The sequence below is a fragment of the Cyanistes caeruleus genome, chromosome 12 (genome assembly GCF_971803275.1).
Source record: "Cyanistes caeruleus chromosome 12, bCyaCae1.hap1.1, whole genome shotgun sequence".
In the NCBI taxonomy this organism is placed as follows: Eukaryota; Metazoa; Chordata; class Aves; order Passeriformes; family Paridae; genus Cyanistes; species Cyanistes caeruleus.
Genome location: NC_141712.1, coordinates 18738318 through 18756331, shown reverse-complemented (window position 1 = coordinate 18756331; position 18014 = coordinate 18738318). Strand labels below are relative to the sequence as shown.

Below are 18014 nucleotides of genomic sequence, written 5' to 3'. Positions count from 1 at the left end.
CAAAAACTCTTCCCTCAGCCAACTGCTGCCCACCAAGGGAGAATCCAACACCCAAACCAAACAGATCCCTAAATTGTACCCAGTGGTTTCACAGTTCCTGGCAGAGGACTCAGGCTCAGTTTGTACTTTCAATATAACCAAAGCATTTTTATTCAGCAACATATGAACTAGAATTTATCATATTCCAAAAACAAACCTAAGAAAATCACTTGCTGACTCATCACTAAAATGATGTTTTAGGATGTATTTTTGATGCTGTCATGCAACAGAACAAAACAATCATCTCAAGTGTAGTCTATTAAAAGTTATATAAATCCAACCCTAATTTTTCCATCTAGTAATATAATAATTTCATTAAACAACATTTTTAAGCAAAGTATCACAGGCCTGGTACTTCTGAGCTTTTTCAATGAGGAAACACAAGACAAAAATTGAACAAAGTGATCATAAATTAACTGTTTTAATGATGTGTTCATATAGAGAAATTTGTGTCTATGCAACTCTTCCTGCATAATTTAAAACAGGACTTTGAATATTTACCAACATCTCATCCTAGCCAGTCTAAAGCTCAAAAAACCCATCCCATTTGAGCCTGAAATTAACATAATTTTATCTGATTTGTCTTTATTTACCCATGTTTTACACCAGCATTAAGTCACCAGTTAAAAGATCCCTGCATGATAACCAAGAGAAATAACATTTCAAAATAAACTTAAGGCCACAGGACTGATGACATTAAACCTGCCCAGTTTAACCAACCTCCTCTGCCTCCAGTCAGCCTCATCTCTCCAGAAATAACTTCTGCAAGCTGGACAGAATTTTCTACCCTTTTTGAGACACAACTACGCACTTGAGTGAGAAAGAACCGTGATATCACATCCCTTGGCAAGTATAACAACTGCTACCAAAAAAAGGATTCAGAGGGGGAAAAAAACCAATGTATTTTAAGCAATTTGAAAGATGCTGTAACTCCCTGCCTGCTGTCCATCCATCCATGCATCCATTCTAAGGAATCAGTGTACCTGGGACTCTACAAGTCACCTGTGTAAGGAAATACTTGTTTAGCTCTAAAACAGCATTAGCACAGCTGCAGTACTTACCCTGCACCATTAATTCAAATCTCAAAGGTTTTCCTGCATTTTAAATGCCCAGGTAATAAGAAATTTTAAGCAAGAGCAGACTAAGATCTCATAAAAAACAGCACAAGAATAACCTCATTATCAGCATGAGCTTTTGGGGCCCTAGCTTGTCTGCACCCTCAGAATTACTCCACCTAACCTCAAAATTCTCAAAGTTGCCTTCTTTTCCAAACAGGTAAATATACAATAAAATCTAATGCTTGGAACACCAAACATTTAATTAAATTACTTACACAACTTACCAAGCTACTCACTATCAGCATTAATTTCTCCCCCACTCTATAAATAACATTTTAACACATGGCAGAGATACATCAGCACGTGTTAAAGCTCAGCCAAATGTGTTTCAGATGATTTCAATTCCAATTTTAGTATTTTCAAGCGTGTAAGAAACACACCCATTACAACTCCATCAAACTGATGCCTTTAATGCCCAGCTAACCTGCCCCACGCTGTCCCAATCTCTGCTCCTGTTTGTCACAACACTTCAAGGTCCCAATCAGGGATAACAGACGGACTTCACAAGCTCCAAGGAAAAGTGGGAGTCAGACAGACAGCTCAGGGTCAGCCTTGGAGCAGGTGAGAGATTGTGCTGTGCTCATAAGCTGCTTGTCCTGCTCCATCACTGCTGTGCCAAGACAGCAACAGCCTTTCACCTGCACAGCCCTGAGTGAAGGTCGGGCACTGCACGTGAGCACAGAGCTCACCTGGCCCAGGCAGCAACAGCCAGGCCTATTCCCACCAATAACAAAAACTCAGGGAGTCTGGCAACATACAAACCCAAACATTAAAAAATATTACCTGTGAAAAGTTGAGGTTTAATTAATATCTCTACACAAATTTCATTATAAGACAAAATTTAAAAAAAGCAAAATTAAAAAATAAAAATCATTATTTCTCCAACACTGTTTAACATTCAATTGCTGATCTCGAAAACTGATTTTGATTTATCGCCTCAGACAAAAACGCAGCTGCTTGAAAAGCACATTAAACAGCAGTCAATGGTGTCAGTGTTCACTCACAGGAGAGCACAGATAAAGCTTAGGAGATCCAGTGTCACACCAAGACTGAATGGGGAAGAAAATCTGAATAGAACACTGGGAGAAAGTTCTGAAAATTACCAAACGTAATGATACCCCCAGACTTACTTTTAAAGATACCTAATCCCTAAGAGGCTTAATTCAGTCCCATCTGCCCTCCCTCTCCTCAAACCCTCTCCACAACCTCTCTAAGAGTGTTCTGTCTGTCCTGGCTCCTGGGAAGGAATCCTCTGGCGTTTTTAGGAGCACGTACTTCACGCTGCTCTCCTCCCCGGGTGATTTAACTCTGCAAAGCCATCGCTGGCCCTGCACTGAGTGTGCTCAAGGGTCCCTCAGGACACCTCAGCCTGGGGAGCTTGGTTTTGTCACACATTAAAAGCAGGATCAGAACAGTATCAAAAAGATCCCAATGACCTGTCACTTGCAACTGTATAAAAAAACAGAGGGGAAATAACACCCTCCTCTGGGGGGGAGGCAGGGGTGTGTGGGAAGCATGAGCCTTTGTGGAATTCTAGGAAAGAGGGGATACACAGGGCAGCTCTATCTCTGCTACTCTTCCTCTTCAGGGCTACCAAACTTGTCCTTTGGGTGGGAGAACACCACCAAAACCAAACCATACTGATGGATCTACTCCATTCTGCAATTCTCAACAGTAACCCAATTTGAGCATTTACCAGAGATGTGTTAACACACTAAAATTACCATGATTTAACTAATGTGAGCAAACATACACCAACATAATAACATGCTTTGCTTACACTATACAATCAAGTATTTATGTATTTTCCATCCCATATCTTCCCTATTGAGGTTCCATAACCAGTCACTTCAAAGAGACAATTATACATTCACAAGGGCTGCTTTCCACCCTGGTTTCTAAACATTGGTTTCAACATACACAAGTTCTGAACTTCTGGGAGCTTTCAAATGTGAATGCCTTCTTGCAGATGTCACATGTGTTAGACCAAGGATGAAAACAAAACTGACAATGCTTAAATAAATCTTAAAAATGAGGTAGCTTTACAAAGGATGTTAACTAAAATCTTTCCCTTCACATACTGACACTAACAACCAGCACATTAATTAAAGAAAAAAACTGCAAAATTAAACATACTTTATGCGATTCTGAAATGGTATCTTTTCTCTTGAAGCTGCTGGTGATATGGGTGTTCCAGTACTTCAGATTTATTTGTCTTATCAAGATTTTGCAATTAAGTTTGGGCACTGAATGCAAAATACTGTCATAGTCTTGTGACTACAAAAAACCTCATACAACTAAATTCTTAAACAATTAAAGAACCAGTTAAAACTATAGTTCTGAACTGCTTCCTGTACGACTGAAGAAAGGATAAAAAAGAGCTGCATCTTGTCTCTCCTCTTGAAGTTAAAATTTTAAGACTAGACTATTACACAAGTACTCTGCAGATGAGAATATTCTTAAAAGTGTAGCATTTTGAAAATACATTTTTTCTATAATACAAGTTAGGAATATTGAGTGGATGAGACTATTAAAGCTGGAACAGTATTTCCAGCTCACTCCTGAGCCTCTGTCACCAATTTCCATGTTCAGCCTGATGTGCTGCAAGGAATCAAGTTCCCTGTATTGAATCGCTGTCTCCCAACATTAATTCTCTTTAAAAAAATACTCATGTTAAACACCTTCCTTAGAGCAAATCCCAAATCCTGCTGATTGTCAGTCACTGGTGCTTCCAGTCACGACCAAACTGGAATCAGTTTCTCCCCTTAATCTCTCCAATGTGATTACAGCAGTGTAACATCCAGCTGCACTCCAGGAGATTCTACAGCACTTGGAACAAATAATTTCATCAATAATATCCCTTTCACATCTTCAAGATATTATCTGCAGCTAGATTTTAACACAAATTACATAAAATTAATTAATCAAATCTATCCAAGATCTGTGTTCTGCCACTCAGGAATGAATGTAAAAATAGTTATATATTTGTGTAATAACTCTGATCACCAAGCAGCATCTTAACTATGCAGATAAAAGCAGCAGCAACAGAACTAACTCCCAGGAGGGGAAAAAAGACCCCAAAGGGTTAAAATACCTGACCTGCAAGCTCTCCCCATGCTGACTGGTTTTTGCTGTGGTCCCCCTAACCACTTTTAAAACCAAATGCTAATGTTACCCCACTGCCTGTAATGAAATCTCCACGGGTGTTCCTGTCTAGCAGCACGAACACTGTCCTGGAGGAATAAAAGGAGGATGACTACGTGTTCCACAGCTGCTTGTCCTAGAAAAATAGGTAGAAATAGCACTGCTGCTGCATCATCATCCTGGGATCACCTGTGCTACAAGAAAGCCAGGAAAATGAAGTGTCAACTTTTGCTTTCAGAAAGCATTAATGTGGCTTTCATCTACCACCCAACAGCTTCAGATCTTCAGTCAAATTAGTTTGAGCTGCAAATACTCCCACTTCAACTGCTTTTCCATAAAGGAGTTAAGAATACAGCTTTTACAGCTGGATTATTCCTTGCCACCACTAAATGTCTAAGCAGAAGGTTGAACAAGTCAAACTAGTTCACATTTGAGCTGAAATGATGAAATAGTTGGTCTATACCCTAAGCTGTACGTGTATATATATATATATATATATATATATATATATTACACATACAATCTTGCCCACCAAGTTACTCCTACAAAGTGGTCTTACTCTTACAGCTGTGGGATAGGCTGGGGTAGAGCAAGAAAACGAAGCATTCAGACAGAAGTGTGTTTTCTGGCAAGGAAAAAAGGGCACATGCATATGACTGCACTCGGGTTTTATTAGCAGAGAAAACACTCTCCCATTAGTCATCCCTGCAGCAAACAAGGCATTGCTTCCTCACCCTTTATTTCTCTCCCAATTTCTCAAGGTTTATCAGCTTTTTTATGGAAAATGTAGGAAAAAGAAGCCTTCCCACGGGTTGTTCTTTCCTCTGACCTGAAATTACACAGATGATTACTTAACTGGAGACAAGGTTTTACAAACTAACAAATCTCAATAAACTTTATTACTAAAATTCCTTAAAAAGCACAGACAAAACCGTGAAACTGAAAAACAGGTTTGCTGTTTGGGCTTTTTTTAAACTTTGAATTTGCAACCAGCATCCCATAACCAGGAGCTATGAAAACCACTGGCCATGTATTTACAGCTGTACCACAGCCTAAATAGTATTTTAGGCAAAGCATATGTCAATATACCCTCTCTATGAAAAAATAAAGCAAACTTTTATAAACACAAACATATGCAAATGAAGCCACAGTTGAAGTTGGAGCAGCTGCATATTAAAAGTTTTAACAGCTGAAAATGCAACAAATCACAAGCAAACTCTCATTGAAGCTTCCAGTTCTTTATCATTAGCCTGCAGCTCAAAACTAGAACATTAGCACATCTCCATAGTGCCTGCAGAAAGATCAGAGCTAGGTAAATGTAGGTCACCTAAGCCCATGAGTCAATGCAACTCTGCCTGCCCACCATTTAAGCTATCAAAGGCTCAAAAATATAGTGCATGACCAAAATTTCCCTCTTTTCTTCTCCCCCCAATTCAGGGTTTTTTTTGGACATTATTATAGAATTCTTACAGCTGAAGGAAGTTACAGATTTTCTACAGGTTTCACAGAATTAATCCGACTGGTTTTGTTCCTTCACAAAAAAAAAAAAAGATTTATCATCCTCAAAAAGTCATTTTCTGGTCAGATGAAAGCCAGATCTCTGGCTAGTGGGGAAGAACAGTTGTGACTGTCACATTACTGGAAGGACAGGTTTCATGACACAATGACCCCTACAGCCTGATGTAATTAAGGGAGCACAATTAATGTGGATCTCAGCAGTTTATCATGAATATTGTAACTCAAATACTCACAAAAGCAGAGCAGGTTGTTCTCTTTTTATCAATTATGTAACGTACTTCAAATGAAAGCAACAAACTGAACAATAACCATAGAAAATCCTGCCAAATGCCAAGCCAATTTCTTACACCCAAACAAGTTCTATTTATGTATGCTCCTCATTCTATTCCCAATAATGAGGTGCCTGTTGGCACTCCTCTATTTCAAACGGCAGCTGCCACAAAGGGCATCCAGCCCCAGGAAGTTGTCTATAAAATGGTCAGTGTAGTTAGCAGGGGGAGAAAAAGGGAGTGGAAGAATAAAACCCAACCCATCTCACACAGACACCACTGCATTTCTGAGTGAGCTGTTCCAGAAAGACTCTTTCTCTTACCATGTCCAGGACTGCACCAGCAGAAAACCTTTGCTGGTTCACATTGCAGCTTTTTCCCAGCTGATATTTTTCTGTTCCACAAAACAACAAGAGAAAAAGCTCACCAAAACAGGCATGATCTTATTTTGTAAAAAATAACAGCATAAGGAGGGCAATGCAACTGTAGCACTTGTATATGACCATAAAGTAAGGCTCCTGACAAGAGAACTGTATCCACATTTTATATACAACTTTTAATTTGCATCCTGTGGCACACCATCAGGTGTTCTTGCACAGAGAATACCTTCCCTGCACCTTCCCCTGGGACCCAAGGTAGGAACACACGTTATAAACAAGAGCTGCATTGAAGAGAAGGCATTTGGGGACTACAGCAGGAATACCTGGAAAGTGCATTCCAGGCAAGAGTGAGAGGGAGGAAACTGAATTGTGAGAGGTGATTTCATCAACTCTTGGCTCTTTAGAGAGCAAAAGAAGGAATTTCTGACACCTTTCCACCACCACTACAAACCCACAGAACATCTGCCTGTGATAAAGGGAAGTAGTAACATTTCCTATCTGTTTTCTTGCTATGTTAAATCTAAACACAAGCCAAACAAAAATACTTTCCTATCATAATCTCCAAGCTGGCAGTCCTCACAAATATCAGCTGAAAAAGAAATGCTTCCCAAATGGGGAGATTGGTCCTTCCTCAGTGAATTCAAGCACAGTGGCTGGTAAAACACCTCTGGCCAAGGCTCTATCTCTTCACACCTTCTAAAAGTTTGAAAACATCAGCTCCAGGCTGATTGCTCATAACTCAACAAACACATTTACTTCAAGCTCTGCAGGCTCCTCTTACACTGAACTAGTTATTGAGCCTATGTGCAAATTGGAAACTCTCCCTGTAATGAACAAAAATAATTAAGACTTGCATTATTCTGATTTACCACCGCATGATAAGCTCTGAGGAGAGAGAAGTCGAAACATGAAGTTCCTCAAGAACACAGCCAGTTTAACTACTCTTTTATTACAGGTGGGGCAGGCAAACCAATCCCTTAGCAATTTTATCTAATATTTCCCAGCAGAAAACCCTTGGTGTTGGCCTTTTTTTTTCTCTACCAAACTAAAATCATTAGGGCTGCAATCTTCAGTGCCAGACACCTTGAGTGGGATGAAGTTCTAAGAACATGATGGTAAAATCAGTTCTGCATCTGGAGAACACTGCTTGGGCCACATTAAATAGCAAATTGCCTTGAACACCTCATAGGTGTCCACCCAAGTTCCAGGCATGCTTCATAAATCCACCTTTTTCTGTGGTTTACAGAATCTTTATTTAGCAGATACTCCAGCAGCTATGATCCTGAAGCATTGTTTTCCACAAGCTCCTCTCAGTTCCTCAAGGTGAAAAACCAGCACATGCATCTTTCCTGCCATCCCCAAAGTCTGCAGTATCCAGGAGCCAGCACATTCCTAGCCTGGCCAGGCAGGATGCTCTGGGCTGCTGGAACAAAGAGCGGCTTTACTGGAATGGATTCCAGCTCAAAAACTGCAGAACTGCTTGGCATTGTCCTGCCACAGCAAAGCCCATTCTTCTGTTCTTACTATATCTGAATTTACCTCACAGTCTGCTTTTATCCTTCAAATCCATGGTTTAAAGAAGTAAAACTAGCAGATCTAGACTTGGATGAGGTTATTAAGAAGAAAAAATCAGAAGTAGAGCTCTAGGAGTAAAAAGTGCAAGAATCTGAGTTTTAAGAAATGAAACAGATTAAATATGGGCATATTATAAGTAGTTCAAAAATATTACAATTGGCTTGGTGAGGCCAAAGATGAGGAATAAGAGTTAGATAAAGAGCTGACAGAGGATCTGAAGTTATTGATAGAGATAGCAAAGAGAAAAAAAGAAATTGAGAATGGGTTTTGTGCCTGCCAGACCATTCACCCTTCCAAAAGCTGAACTATCACCCAAAATTCTGGAGTCATGTAATCCTTCTACTGTTGTGAGCAATCTCTTTAATCCAATTCCAGCAGTTTGTATCTCACACTCCCTCTCTTGTGAGCTGCTCCATGACAGTGAGTGCCCTCTTCCACGCAGGTGAAGGTGCCAGTCTTGCAGATAAAGCAGCCAATATTCAGGATAGCACCCTATTATTTTAAATATGGAAATTATTCTAAAAATTATGCTTCTAAAATACAGCAATCGAAAGCAAAGCTGCACAAAAATTCAGACTGCTTGTCCGGAATCTTCATTAGATTCCCCCTAGTTTGTGTATGTCTGGTATTTTCTTCACTTATTTCCACTACTCTCATCTTCACAGAGGACAAATATCTCAAAGGATCAGACAGACCCATCCAAAAGAACACTTCCAGCCTGGGCAGTAAGGAGACTGTTGTTCCTATTTGTCAGGCAAGCTGGAAAACACACTGGAATATAAAGAAAAGTGGGAAAAGAATGTATAGCCTCTGAATTACTGCAGCTAAACACTGTGGAAAACTAAAATCTCTCTCTAACAGCACCTCAGCAATCGAGTCACCCACACAATGCTTTTCACAAGCAATTACTCAGGGCAGGATTTAGGATGGCTAAGATTAGGTGAGGCAAAAATTAGCTATCTGTACTCCATCCTGAGAAGGAACACAGATTAGCACTTCTGGAAAGCATCTAAGCCCACCTGCCCAGAACTCATACACCTCTTTTGATGGCCTAACTTCACCAATCTCAACCCCAAATTTTTGAAGATCTGAATGCTTAGAACATTTTGCTGGATTCACAATCTCTTCTCCACAGACTGAGTGATCAGTGAGGTGATTACTATCAAACTGAGAAAAAATGATCTGAATGATTTATTTATTTTTCCACTACTGGAAGGCGTGTTAAAGAAGTGAGGAACCAGTGTCAAGCAGAACATACAAGTGGCCAGGAACAAGGAAGAATGAGACTTAGCCCTCTGCAAGTTGTGACCTGCCAAAAATGGGTTATCTCATAGAGAAATGGCCAAAAATAAACCAAAGAATATATGAGAAACACAATGATTGGTAAATGACCCACGAGGATCACAGAAATGAAACACATCTACCACTACATGATAAAGTCGTCGATATTTTAAGTTCTGTATTAGCTGAAGTTTGAGAGTAATAGTTCTGCAGAGGTTCCTGCTGTGTTTTCTCCTGAAGGAACTCCAGCCCCTTCCAGGGCTTCACCAGGTGCCACACATGGATGTGGGGTGTCCCGTGGGGACACCATCTCATGTTCTGATTCCCAGGAAATTCTCAGCCATCCACCTCTATCAGCCCAACATGTGGCAGGTGGAAACCTGTGAGGATCTGGCAAAGCCCGTGACAGCAACTTTGTGTTTTGAAGGGGTTTGCAAGTTAAAATGAAAATTGGGACACCACACATATGCCACCGCCTCCCGAGACAGTTTTAGAGCTTAAGTATCTGCAAAACAATTTTATTTAGATGCAACATAGCTGTTAAAATAAATGCACAAATTAATACACTGCTGCCACCAAACCCCAAATGGGAAGCATACTAAATATTCATATTTTTAAGTGACAGCATTAAAAATTGGGTATGAGTATGGCAGTAGGTATACTGCGAGAAAAAAGTCTTAAAAGTGTCCAAGTTAAGTCACTCATATCAAGACTAACATTGATAATGCTGCTACTTTATTTCATTCCTTGTACAAGATCTGTCAGCATTCTTTTGCACATATGAATGAACAGAATGCACAAAACAATTTCCCAACACATTTACAGCCTCAAAGATACTGAAATTCTTTTGCTTTCTGAAGGTAAAAAAGTGATTAAATCAGAATATACTGACAAACTGATAAAGCCCCCAATGGCCAGAGACCAGAATACACTGCTAGCTCGTGTACCCTCCGTGCAGGCAGGAGTTGAGTCACCACTTCCTTGGCCTGCTCATCCAGGCGTCTCAGAACAGGAATATCGACACCCAGCAGGAGCACACGCAGCTCTGCACTGGCTCTTCAGCATTCTCAGTGCAGGGAGAGAGGCAGGAGCAGCTCTGGCTGCAGTGTCCCTGCTCTCACCCCCAGCTCCACCAGCTCGTCTCCAGCACCTCCTGCTCCCCTCTCCCTCATCCATCCATGGCTTTGGAGATCCCACAGAAGTACTATCAAACTGTCATCTGCCCCACAATGCAGGCACGGTTGTGCAACAGCCATGAAACCACACCCTCAACCCTCACAATTCTGCACACTCTGAACCTATAAGACTTTCCACTTTCAAACAACACCAACTTAGGCAGTTTTTGGAAGAACATGTTTCTCATGGGTCTGTACATTGCCTCCTTTGGTCCCAAATCAAGTCAAGAGAACTTGCAAATCATAATGACATTGGGTAAAGCAGTAAGTTACGCGATTGTTCAAAATTGTTGTTTTGCAAATAAGGCAGAAAACGAACTGAATCAGAAAATACAAACTGATTCAAGTTTCACACTAGTGATGTCTGCCATTATCAGTATTGCTGGCTACTCAATAAACACACTGGATGTGCTGGACACCCAGACCCGACCAAAGAGCAGTTGCTCACTAATTACAAGTGGTTTTTATTTCAAGCTGTCACAAAATAAATAAACTTAGGGTACACACACTTTAAAAAAATTGGTTTGCAAACCAAATGGCTAAAAACCACCTTTACTCTTAGCTTATCTCTTTTCTAACTATAAAAACTGATGAGGAATTCTGACCAACTCTGAAGTCACTACAAAAATACACAGGCTATGCAGCTCAGCCCCCTGTGGAGCACTGCTGCTGGGCAGGAGGGACCCCTGGTACCCACCACTGCCAGCAGCGCAAAGCAAAGGGGAAAAGATGCACACAACTGCCCCACCACACCACTGCAGGGCTCAACACTGAGGAGAACTCGGGAAAATGTCTGTTTCAAGGATGTGATTGCATCAAATCAGAAAATCACATCATCCTTAATGTGACAATCATTAGTGCCATGTGTAATACACATTGATTGCCTTTATCTTCTCCAATTCATGAAACTCAGCTGTAGCAACACCATGGCAGCATCTGCTGGCTGGACTCACAAGAGTGACCACCACAGCCCAGTGACCACCACAGCCCAGCGCTGTGTTTGGACTATGGTGAAGTTCAAGAGTGACACCACGAAGCTGTTGACAGCAACTAACTCAACAGCTTTATTTCTTCTGCTCTGAGAGCTGACTGCTCCTCTTTCACATTTCTGATTCTGCTGCACTTACATTTTCTGTCGCTTGCAATGCCAAGATGACAATTCTGTGTATCTCATTCTTGCCTGCTCTGAAAGCACAATAACTGCATAAACTCTGTTCTTGTTAAGTTCTGTAAGGGAGTTCTCACTATGTGTGAAATGTGGAGGCTTAAATTGCCTGTTAAGGACCATGGTCTAGGTCACAGCCCTTAACTGAGGAGAAAGTGAGTTCTGCCTAAATAAGTGGAAATGGCCTCAATAAGTTATCTTTGACTTTTTCCCTACTTTATACCAATTAACTAAAGCGATCCACAGACATTTTCAAACAGTTGTAGTTTTGGTTTTGTACCCCAAAGGCAGCAGCAGAACAGAAAGTGAGGTTTTCCACGTTGTAAGGACATCAGAGTACTATTTCTTACTTTCTTTGGTCAGCTAGCTATTATTAGAACCTGTAAGATTTAATGGATAGACTAAGAAGACTGGAACTCAAGAGAACTTGATTCTTTTTGCAATTCAGCTGTTACCTGTGCTGACAATGACTCTTTTTCTTTCTGCTTGACTTCCCTCTCCTTTTTACCCTATATACTCATATTTAAAATGACAAGGCCATCCCACACTATGTACCAGCCTCATTTTGAACTGAATACCCTCCCTAAGCAACATGGTCCAAAACCATTATTTGAATACAACTAATTAAATTGCCTGTCCCTACCATTAAACAAATTAACTGAACTTTTTCCATTTCCCTCTCTATCCAGCCTAATGCTTGCACCAAGAATTCAAGGGATTATCAGTATCTTATCTATTGGTAACAGGTTGCTATAGTGCCTACAAAGTCACCCCATTTCAACAAGACAAAACATTTTCACACCAGAAGCCTTCACAGGAAAAATGAGGCAGGAAATCTGTGAATCACTACAGCAGACTCTAAATGTTGTATGAAAAAATATGCCCAGTGCACTGAGGGAATAACTCAGCTATTTCTGCTGGTCTGCTCAGTGGAGTTCAAACAAAATAAGAAATCTTTCATACACAGAATTCTTTGAAGAAAACCTACTTTCTTGTATGTTTTTTTAAATGCATCTTTTCACACAACCTTTAGAGACATGCTCTTCTTTACAGGTTCTTACAGATCATGCATTCTTCTCTTCCACCTCAAAGCTGAGCCTCACTTGGGGTATTTACTTTTTTAACAAAGTAAAAAAAGTTAAGAACCCTTAAGTGGTTTTCCAGTTTGTGTTAACATTACCCTCGATGGCAGCTCATCTATATCCCTTTCTTTCCTACTATAATTCCAATGCAAATAATACACAGTGCTTCTTTTAAAGCTTCCATCCATGATATGAATTCACATACAATACTACAAGCAGCAAAATTCCCCAAAGTGCCCCTGCACATTTCTTTCCTACGGCACTGACATTGGTGGCTACCGCAGAATCTCAACAAGCTTTTCTTATTTGAAGAACATACGTTTTTTTCACAAAGTGTATCATTCAAAGAAGCCTTACACAAACACTTTGTTACGGCTATTGTGATTTAATCTTCTTCCTGCTTAACTACAGGTGAAGAAAAACAGACCTTGCAGCATGCACTGAAGATCAATAAATCATATGCTGTTAAACAAGGAGGAAAAGTTCTTATACATATTTAAAATATCAAGAACATCTGGAAATAAATTAGGTATTACAGAGTCAAATACAAAATGAAAATACTAATGTACTTCAAAGTTTTAGTCTATTAAAGCAGTAATGAATATATTAACATGAGCACTGACAAAACAGAACCCTTTTAAGTGTTTTAAAAATAACCAACACAGCCCCATTATTGGAAACACTTAAAACACAGTCTTAAACACCTATGTTACAATTTAATAAAAGAAAAATAGAGTTCAGAACCCTGATTTTAAAATTAGACTGTTGTACTACAGAATGTCTGAATACACAAACACACACACATGTACACACACACACTTTTTTCACCATGAAGCATAACCCTTTGTTCCCTAATCCCCAGTTGTATGTTTAATGATCACACATAAAACACTTCCATCAGAAAGAAAAACCGCAGTTCCAGCATGTTTAATTCTTTGGAAATGAACATCTACATTGCTGAAATGGCATTAGAGTGACAAATGACTATAATCCAATGGCCCAAGGCCAGCAACTTCTATTACAACAGATTTGGCAGTTTTGTACGACACAGCATGTTGTGTGTCGATCACTAAACAGAAATGAGACTGCTCAGTTTACCTATAAACAAAACCCCACTTAACTTTACAAGTATTTTAACTGCTACATGAATGGAAAGACCAGCATGTCTGAGCAACTGCCTACAGAAACTGGATTTATTAATAGGTAAATGGCTGGATCCATTCTAAGAAGTCTCCAGATCAGTGCTATAGTCTAGAATGCACAGAATAAATAGCAGTGATTCACAAAACCTGTGGGTTTTAGCCTATTTGCATGCTGCCATATAGTTCCAAATTTAAGTTCTATGTCAGTTTTCCCAGACTTCCTTTTTTTAAGTCAACCAACCCACATTCACCCACTTTACTCTCTGTGGAATCACCATTCACATTTTAGAAAGGCAAATGATCCCTTCTGGCTACCGAAACTCCCAGCTTCAGCTGCAGCCTGAATTCCCAAGATCACGGAAGCCTGCAATAACTACTCACTCCATGGGCAAAAGATGAGCCCAGACCCTTCTGAGCAATGAAAAAGAAGTGGGCAGAGACAAATCTGGTTTCTTCAGCCCTTTAAAACACAGGACAGCAACCGAGCAGCTGCAGCAAGATGGGCACTCACACACCTCCCTCCAATTCCGCTCCTCGGCAGCCCTTCACACAGCCACCTTTTTATTTTGTGTTCAGGGTGCCCCCCATATTTTCAGTGATTTCATAAACCTGACAGAATCCAACTGCCCCATCCCCAAACACTTCTTTCTACCTGTGAGGACACTCCAGCGTTACACATATGTGCACAAGAAACTCATCCAACTGCATAACAACCATTTTTTGGACATTATTTTCAAGACATCGATTTCCTAATCACCACAAACATCAGGCAAGGCACTGCAAAGGCAGCACAGCACAAATGCCTGCACACTGCTGGATTTTTTTTCTTTTTTTTTTTGTCTTCTAGAAAGAGCCCTGGCTTAAGGAAACATCAAACTACACCCTGCCAGGGAGCAGCCCTCCAAGCGGCCATAAAAGAGGCAGTTTGCAGTGCAGTATTTCAGGGAGTCAGGTTGCATGCCATGTTCCGAGTTCCAGTTCTTCTGGTTGCCAGGCCAGACACAACCTGGGTGAGGATGAGCAGCTCAGGAGCTTGTTCAGCTTTTTTTCTCAGCTCAAACTCGCCTGGTTTTCACTTCAGCTGGGTTTGGGGACAACGTGGTACATTTAAAATGGCACCGAGTTCATTTGACACCACAGTAATGGTGAAAGAACAAAACAAGCATAAATGATTCATTCTGCTATGGTATCCTTTCTTCTGCTTAACTTGTTTTCACAGGATTTACTAATGATGTGTCCGTATTAATTCCTTCTATGAAAAACAATAGAAAAAATGGCTAAAACAAATGTTTATACAAGTCCTACAGAGTTTTATCCTTTCCAAACAGGGAAATAGTTTTTAAGCTGTCTTTTTTTTTTTTTTAAGAGATTTTTAGATGCCCTTGATGACAAGTGGTTTTAACTAGATCAGCTTAACATCTTTAGTGTCATGGAGTGATACAGCAGGTTTACTTCTACCTCACCTTAAAAAAAGGACAGATTGTGAGTACAGTCAGCACACGCCCAGCAGACAGACAGCAACACTTAAACCTCTCATGAGATGATTATGAAATAGTGACATGGAATAGAGGTACAAACCACCAGCAATATCTGAACTGTGCCATCAAACACACACTTCTTTGCTTGCTGAGCTGGCCACCCAAAATCAATGTCCCTTTGGAAATATTCGATATGATGGTGTTTCGGGATTCATTTGTCACAATGTGCAAACTGACTGATGAAATATTTCTGCCCGCTATTCCATAAATTCATACATTGGCAGAAATCTGACTCTGCATTTTAGCTGGAGGAGCGGCAGGATTTTCTTGAAGATTTTTTTTCTCCTGTGTGACAAAAAAATGCCTCAGTGACAATACACTAAAGTTAGAGATATGGAAGAAGAACACACTTTTGTCTACTTCTGCATCAAGACATGAACATAATTACTCAATAATCTTATTTATCTTGTACTCAGAACACACAACTTTAATAAAAACTTTCTTATTTTTAACTACTTATCTGCAACACTACCATCTTAAAACAAAAAGGCAACACCTACATCTAAAACTGCATCCCTGAGATTATCTTCAGGCTTTCCATCCCAAAGGGTTCGAAACATTGTTACCCTAATTCAGCATCACAGCACTGTTCTGGAAGATGTACTCACATAAATCCCAGACAGCATCTCAATAAACTGGTTAAATTTGAAAAAAAAAAACAAACAAACTAGGTTGTGTTTAATAACATGAGCATTAGCTAAACAATATCTTACAAGTATGTTTCCAAAATATATTTGTTCCACATTATATAAAAACTGTAATACAAAGAATATATTATACCTTAAGCAGCAACCTCACGAGACCTAAAAATCCACCTTTACCTACAGAGGGGGATGATTTAAAATAGTCTATGCTCAAGTTGCTACTAAAGATGAATTTACAGCAGTTTAAATTTCAGCTATGGAGCACTTCACCATATACTAAATCATCAACCTAACTTTTTTTCTGTTTTGAAGTACACCAGCTTAATTACGTACAGACCAAAACATGTCCTTAACTCCTCTAAGTCGTGAAAAAAGCTGCATTTTAAACCCCAAACTTAGCAACCTGACCACATGCATTGCTGAGAGAGGAGAAAGCAGGGAGTTAAACAACTCTTGAGCTGGACACTGGTGCCTTCTGATGTATCTGCATTCCAAAAATCATTCACTGGGAGAGTAAAAAAAGGTCCAAAAGTGAGCTTCCTTCACTTTGAAATGAAACTTGAAAAACACAAAATTATACAAAAAATTAGTCTTAAATTTGAAACAAACTCCCGACTCTGCAGCTGCCTTTAAAACACCCACATTAACAAACACACTCACGTTTTTCTCTCAAACATAAATAAATCAAGCTGGACAAGAAATGTTGGTATAGTTTTCACTGATTACGAACTTTTTTTAATGGAAAAATCAGTGTCAGTGCCACCAGCGCACAACTTCATTTGATGTGAAACTTAACTTCATTCAGAAAAAACACCACCCAAACCCACAGAACTCATAATAAAGCATCACCCTGTTCGAGATGACTTACATTTTATGAAATGTGCTTTTTACGACAGAAAACACGGATCCTTAACTAAATTACGTTTAACGCCACCACAGTTTTCTAAACTTTATTATTTGCTAAACAACGAAGTTTCTCTAAGTCTTGCAAATAAAACACTTCAGCGCTCCACGCGCTTTTCTTGGCGTTCCTTCTTTCAAGCCCTTTGGGAGAAAAACCTTAAGGGAAAGAAACAGCGAAGCGAACCCATTCAATCATTCGCTCTAAGCACACACTGGATTAGCCCAGGAACCGAGCTGTAAACTTCCAGCGAAAAACCACCACGACTGCAGTTTTTTTTCCACTCGGTGCACAAATCTCCCGGCTGGTTCAGCCAGTGGGATACAGGGAATCCGCACACGCATCCCCGTGCACGGCGATCTTGCAACACTCAGCCCTTTGCACCCCGATGCGCCGGGGTTTATCGAGTGTTTGGGCGGGGGGGAGGGGGGAGGATTAGTTTACAAATCTCCTTATTCCCTTCTCGTTATAGAATCGTTTCTGCCTCTCCCCCCCTCCAAAAAATAAAAAAGATCAGCCGGAGCGATGGGCTCTGTCCGAGCCACCCTCGGGCGGGGGCTCAGCACCGACACCCCCCGCCCCGGGCCCCGGCGTGGTGACACCGACACCGGCGTGGGGCCGACCCCCCGCACTCCGGACCCCTCCGGGATGGGAATTCCGCCCCGGGAGCGCCGGATCCGCCGTCCCCGCGGGCAGCGAGGCCGCCCCACCGCCCTCAGCACATTCAATGAACGTGCACAATCACCCTGGGCCTACTCCCGGCCACCACGCTCCCCCCCCACCCCGGGGCCCGCCCGCCGCCGGCAGCCCGGCGGGGTCCGGGCGCGGTGCCGCAGGGGTGCCCGCGGGCCCGGACGGTACCTGCGCGCCGTGCAGGGCCATGGCGCCCCGCGTCCCCGGGGAGCTCGGCGGTCCCGGCCCCTCACGCCGCCGCCCCCGCCGCCGCCATCTTCTCCCTCGCACGCACCAGCCGGGCCGGGCGGGCGGGCGCGCGCCGCACCGCGCATGCGCCGGCCCCGCCCGCCCGCTGCGCGCGCACGGGG

General features: G+C 41.3%; 1 protein-coding gene across 2 annotated transcripts in view; it reads right to left on the bottom strand.

The window, feature by feature from the left end:
• The window catches only part of USP10 (ubiquitin specific peptidase 10), a 46237-nt gene extending 28282 nt beyond the window's left edge, over nt 1–17955 (bottom strand). The window contains exon 1 of one of the 2 annotated variants that reach the window (XM_086847857.1): nt 17833–17955. In XM_086847857.1, the coding sequence (XP_086703983.1) occupies nt 17833–17853 (21 nt within the window). In that variant the 5' untranslated portion in view covers nt 17854–17955. Of the gene's footprint in view, nt 1–1381; nt 1624–17832 lie in introns of those variants that run through there. The other variant, XM_086847856.1, reaches the window with a different exon arrangement.
• Between the last annotated feature and the right edge of the window lie 59 nt (nt 17956–18014).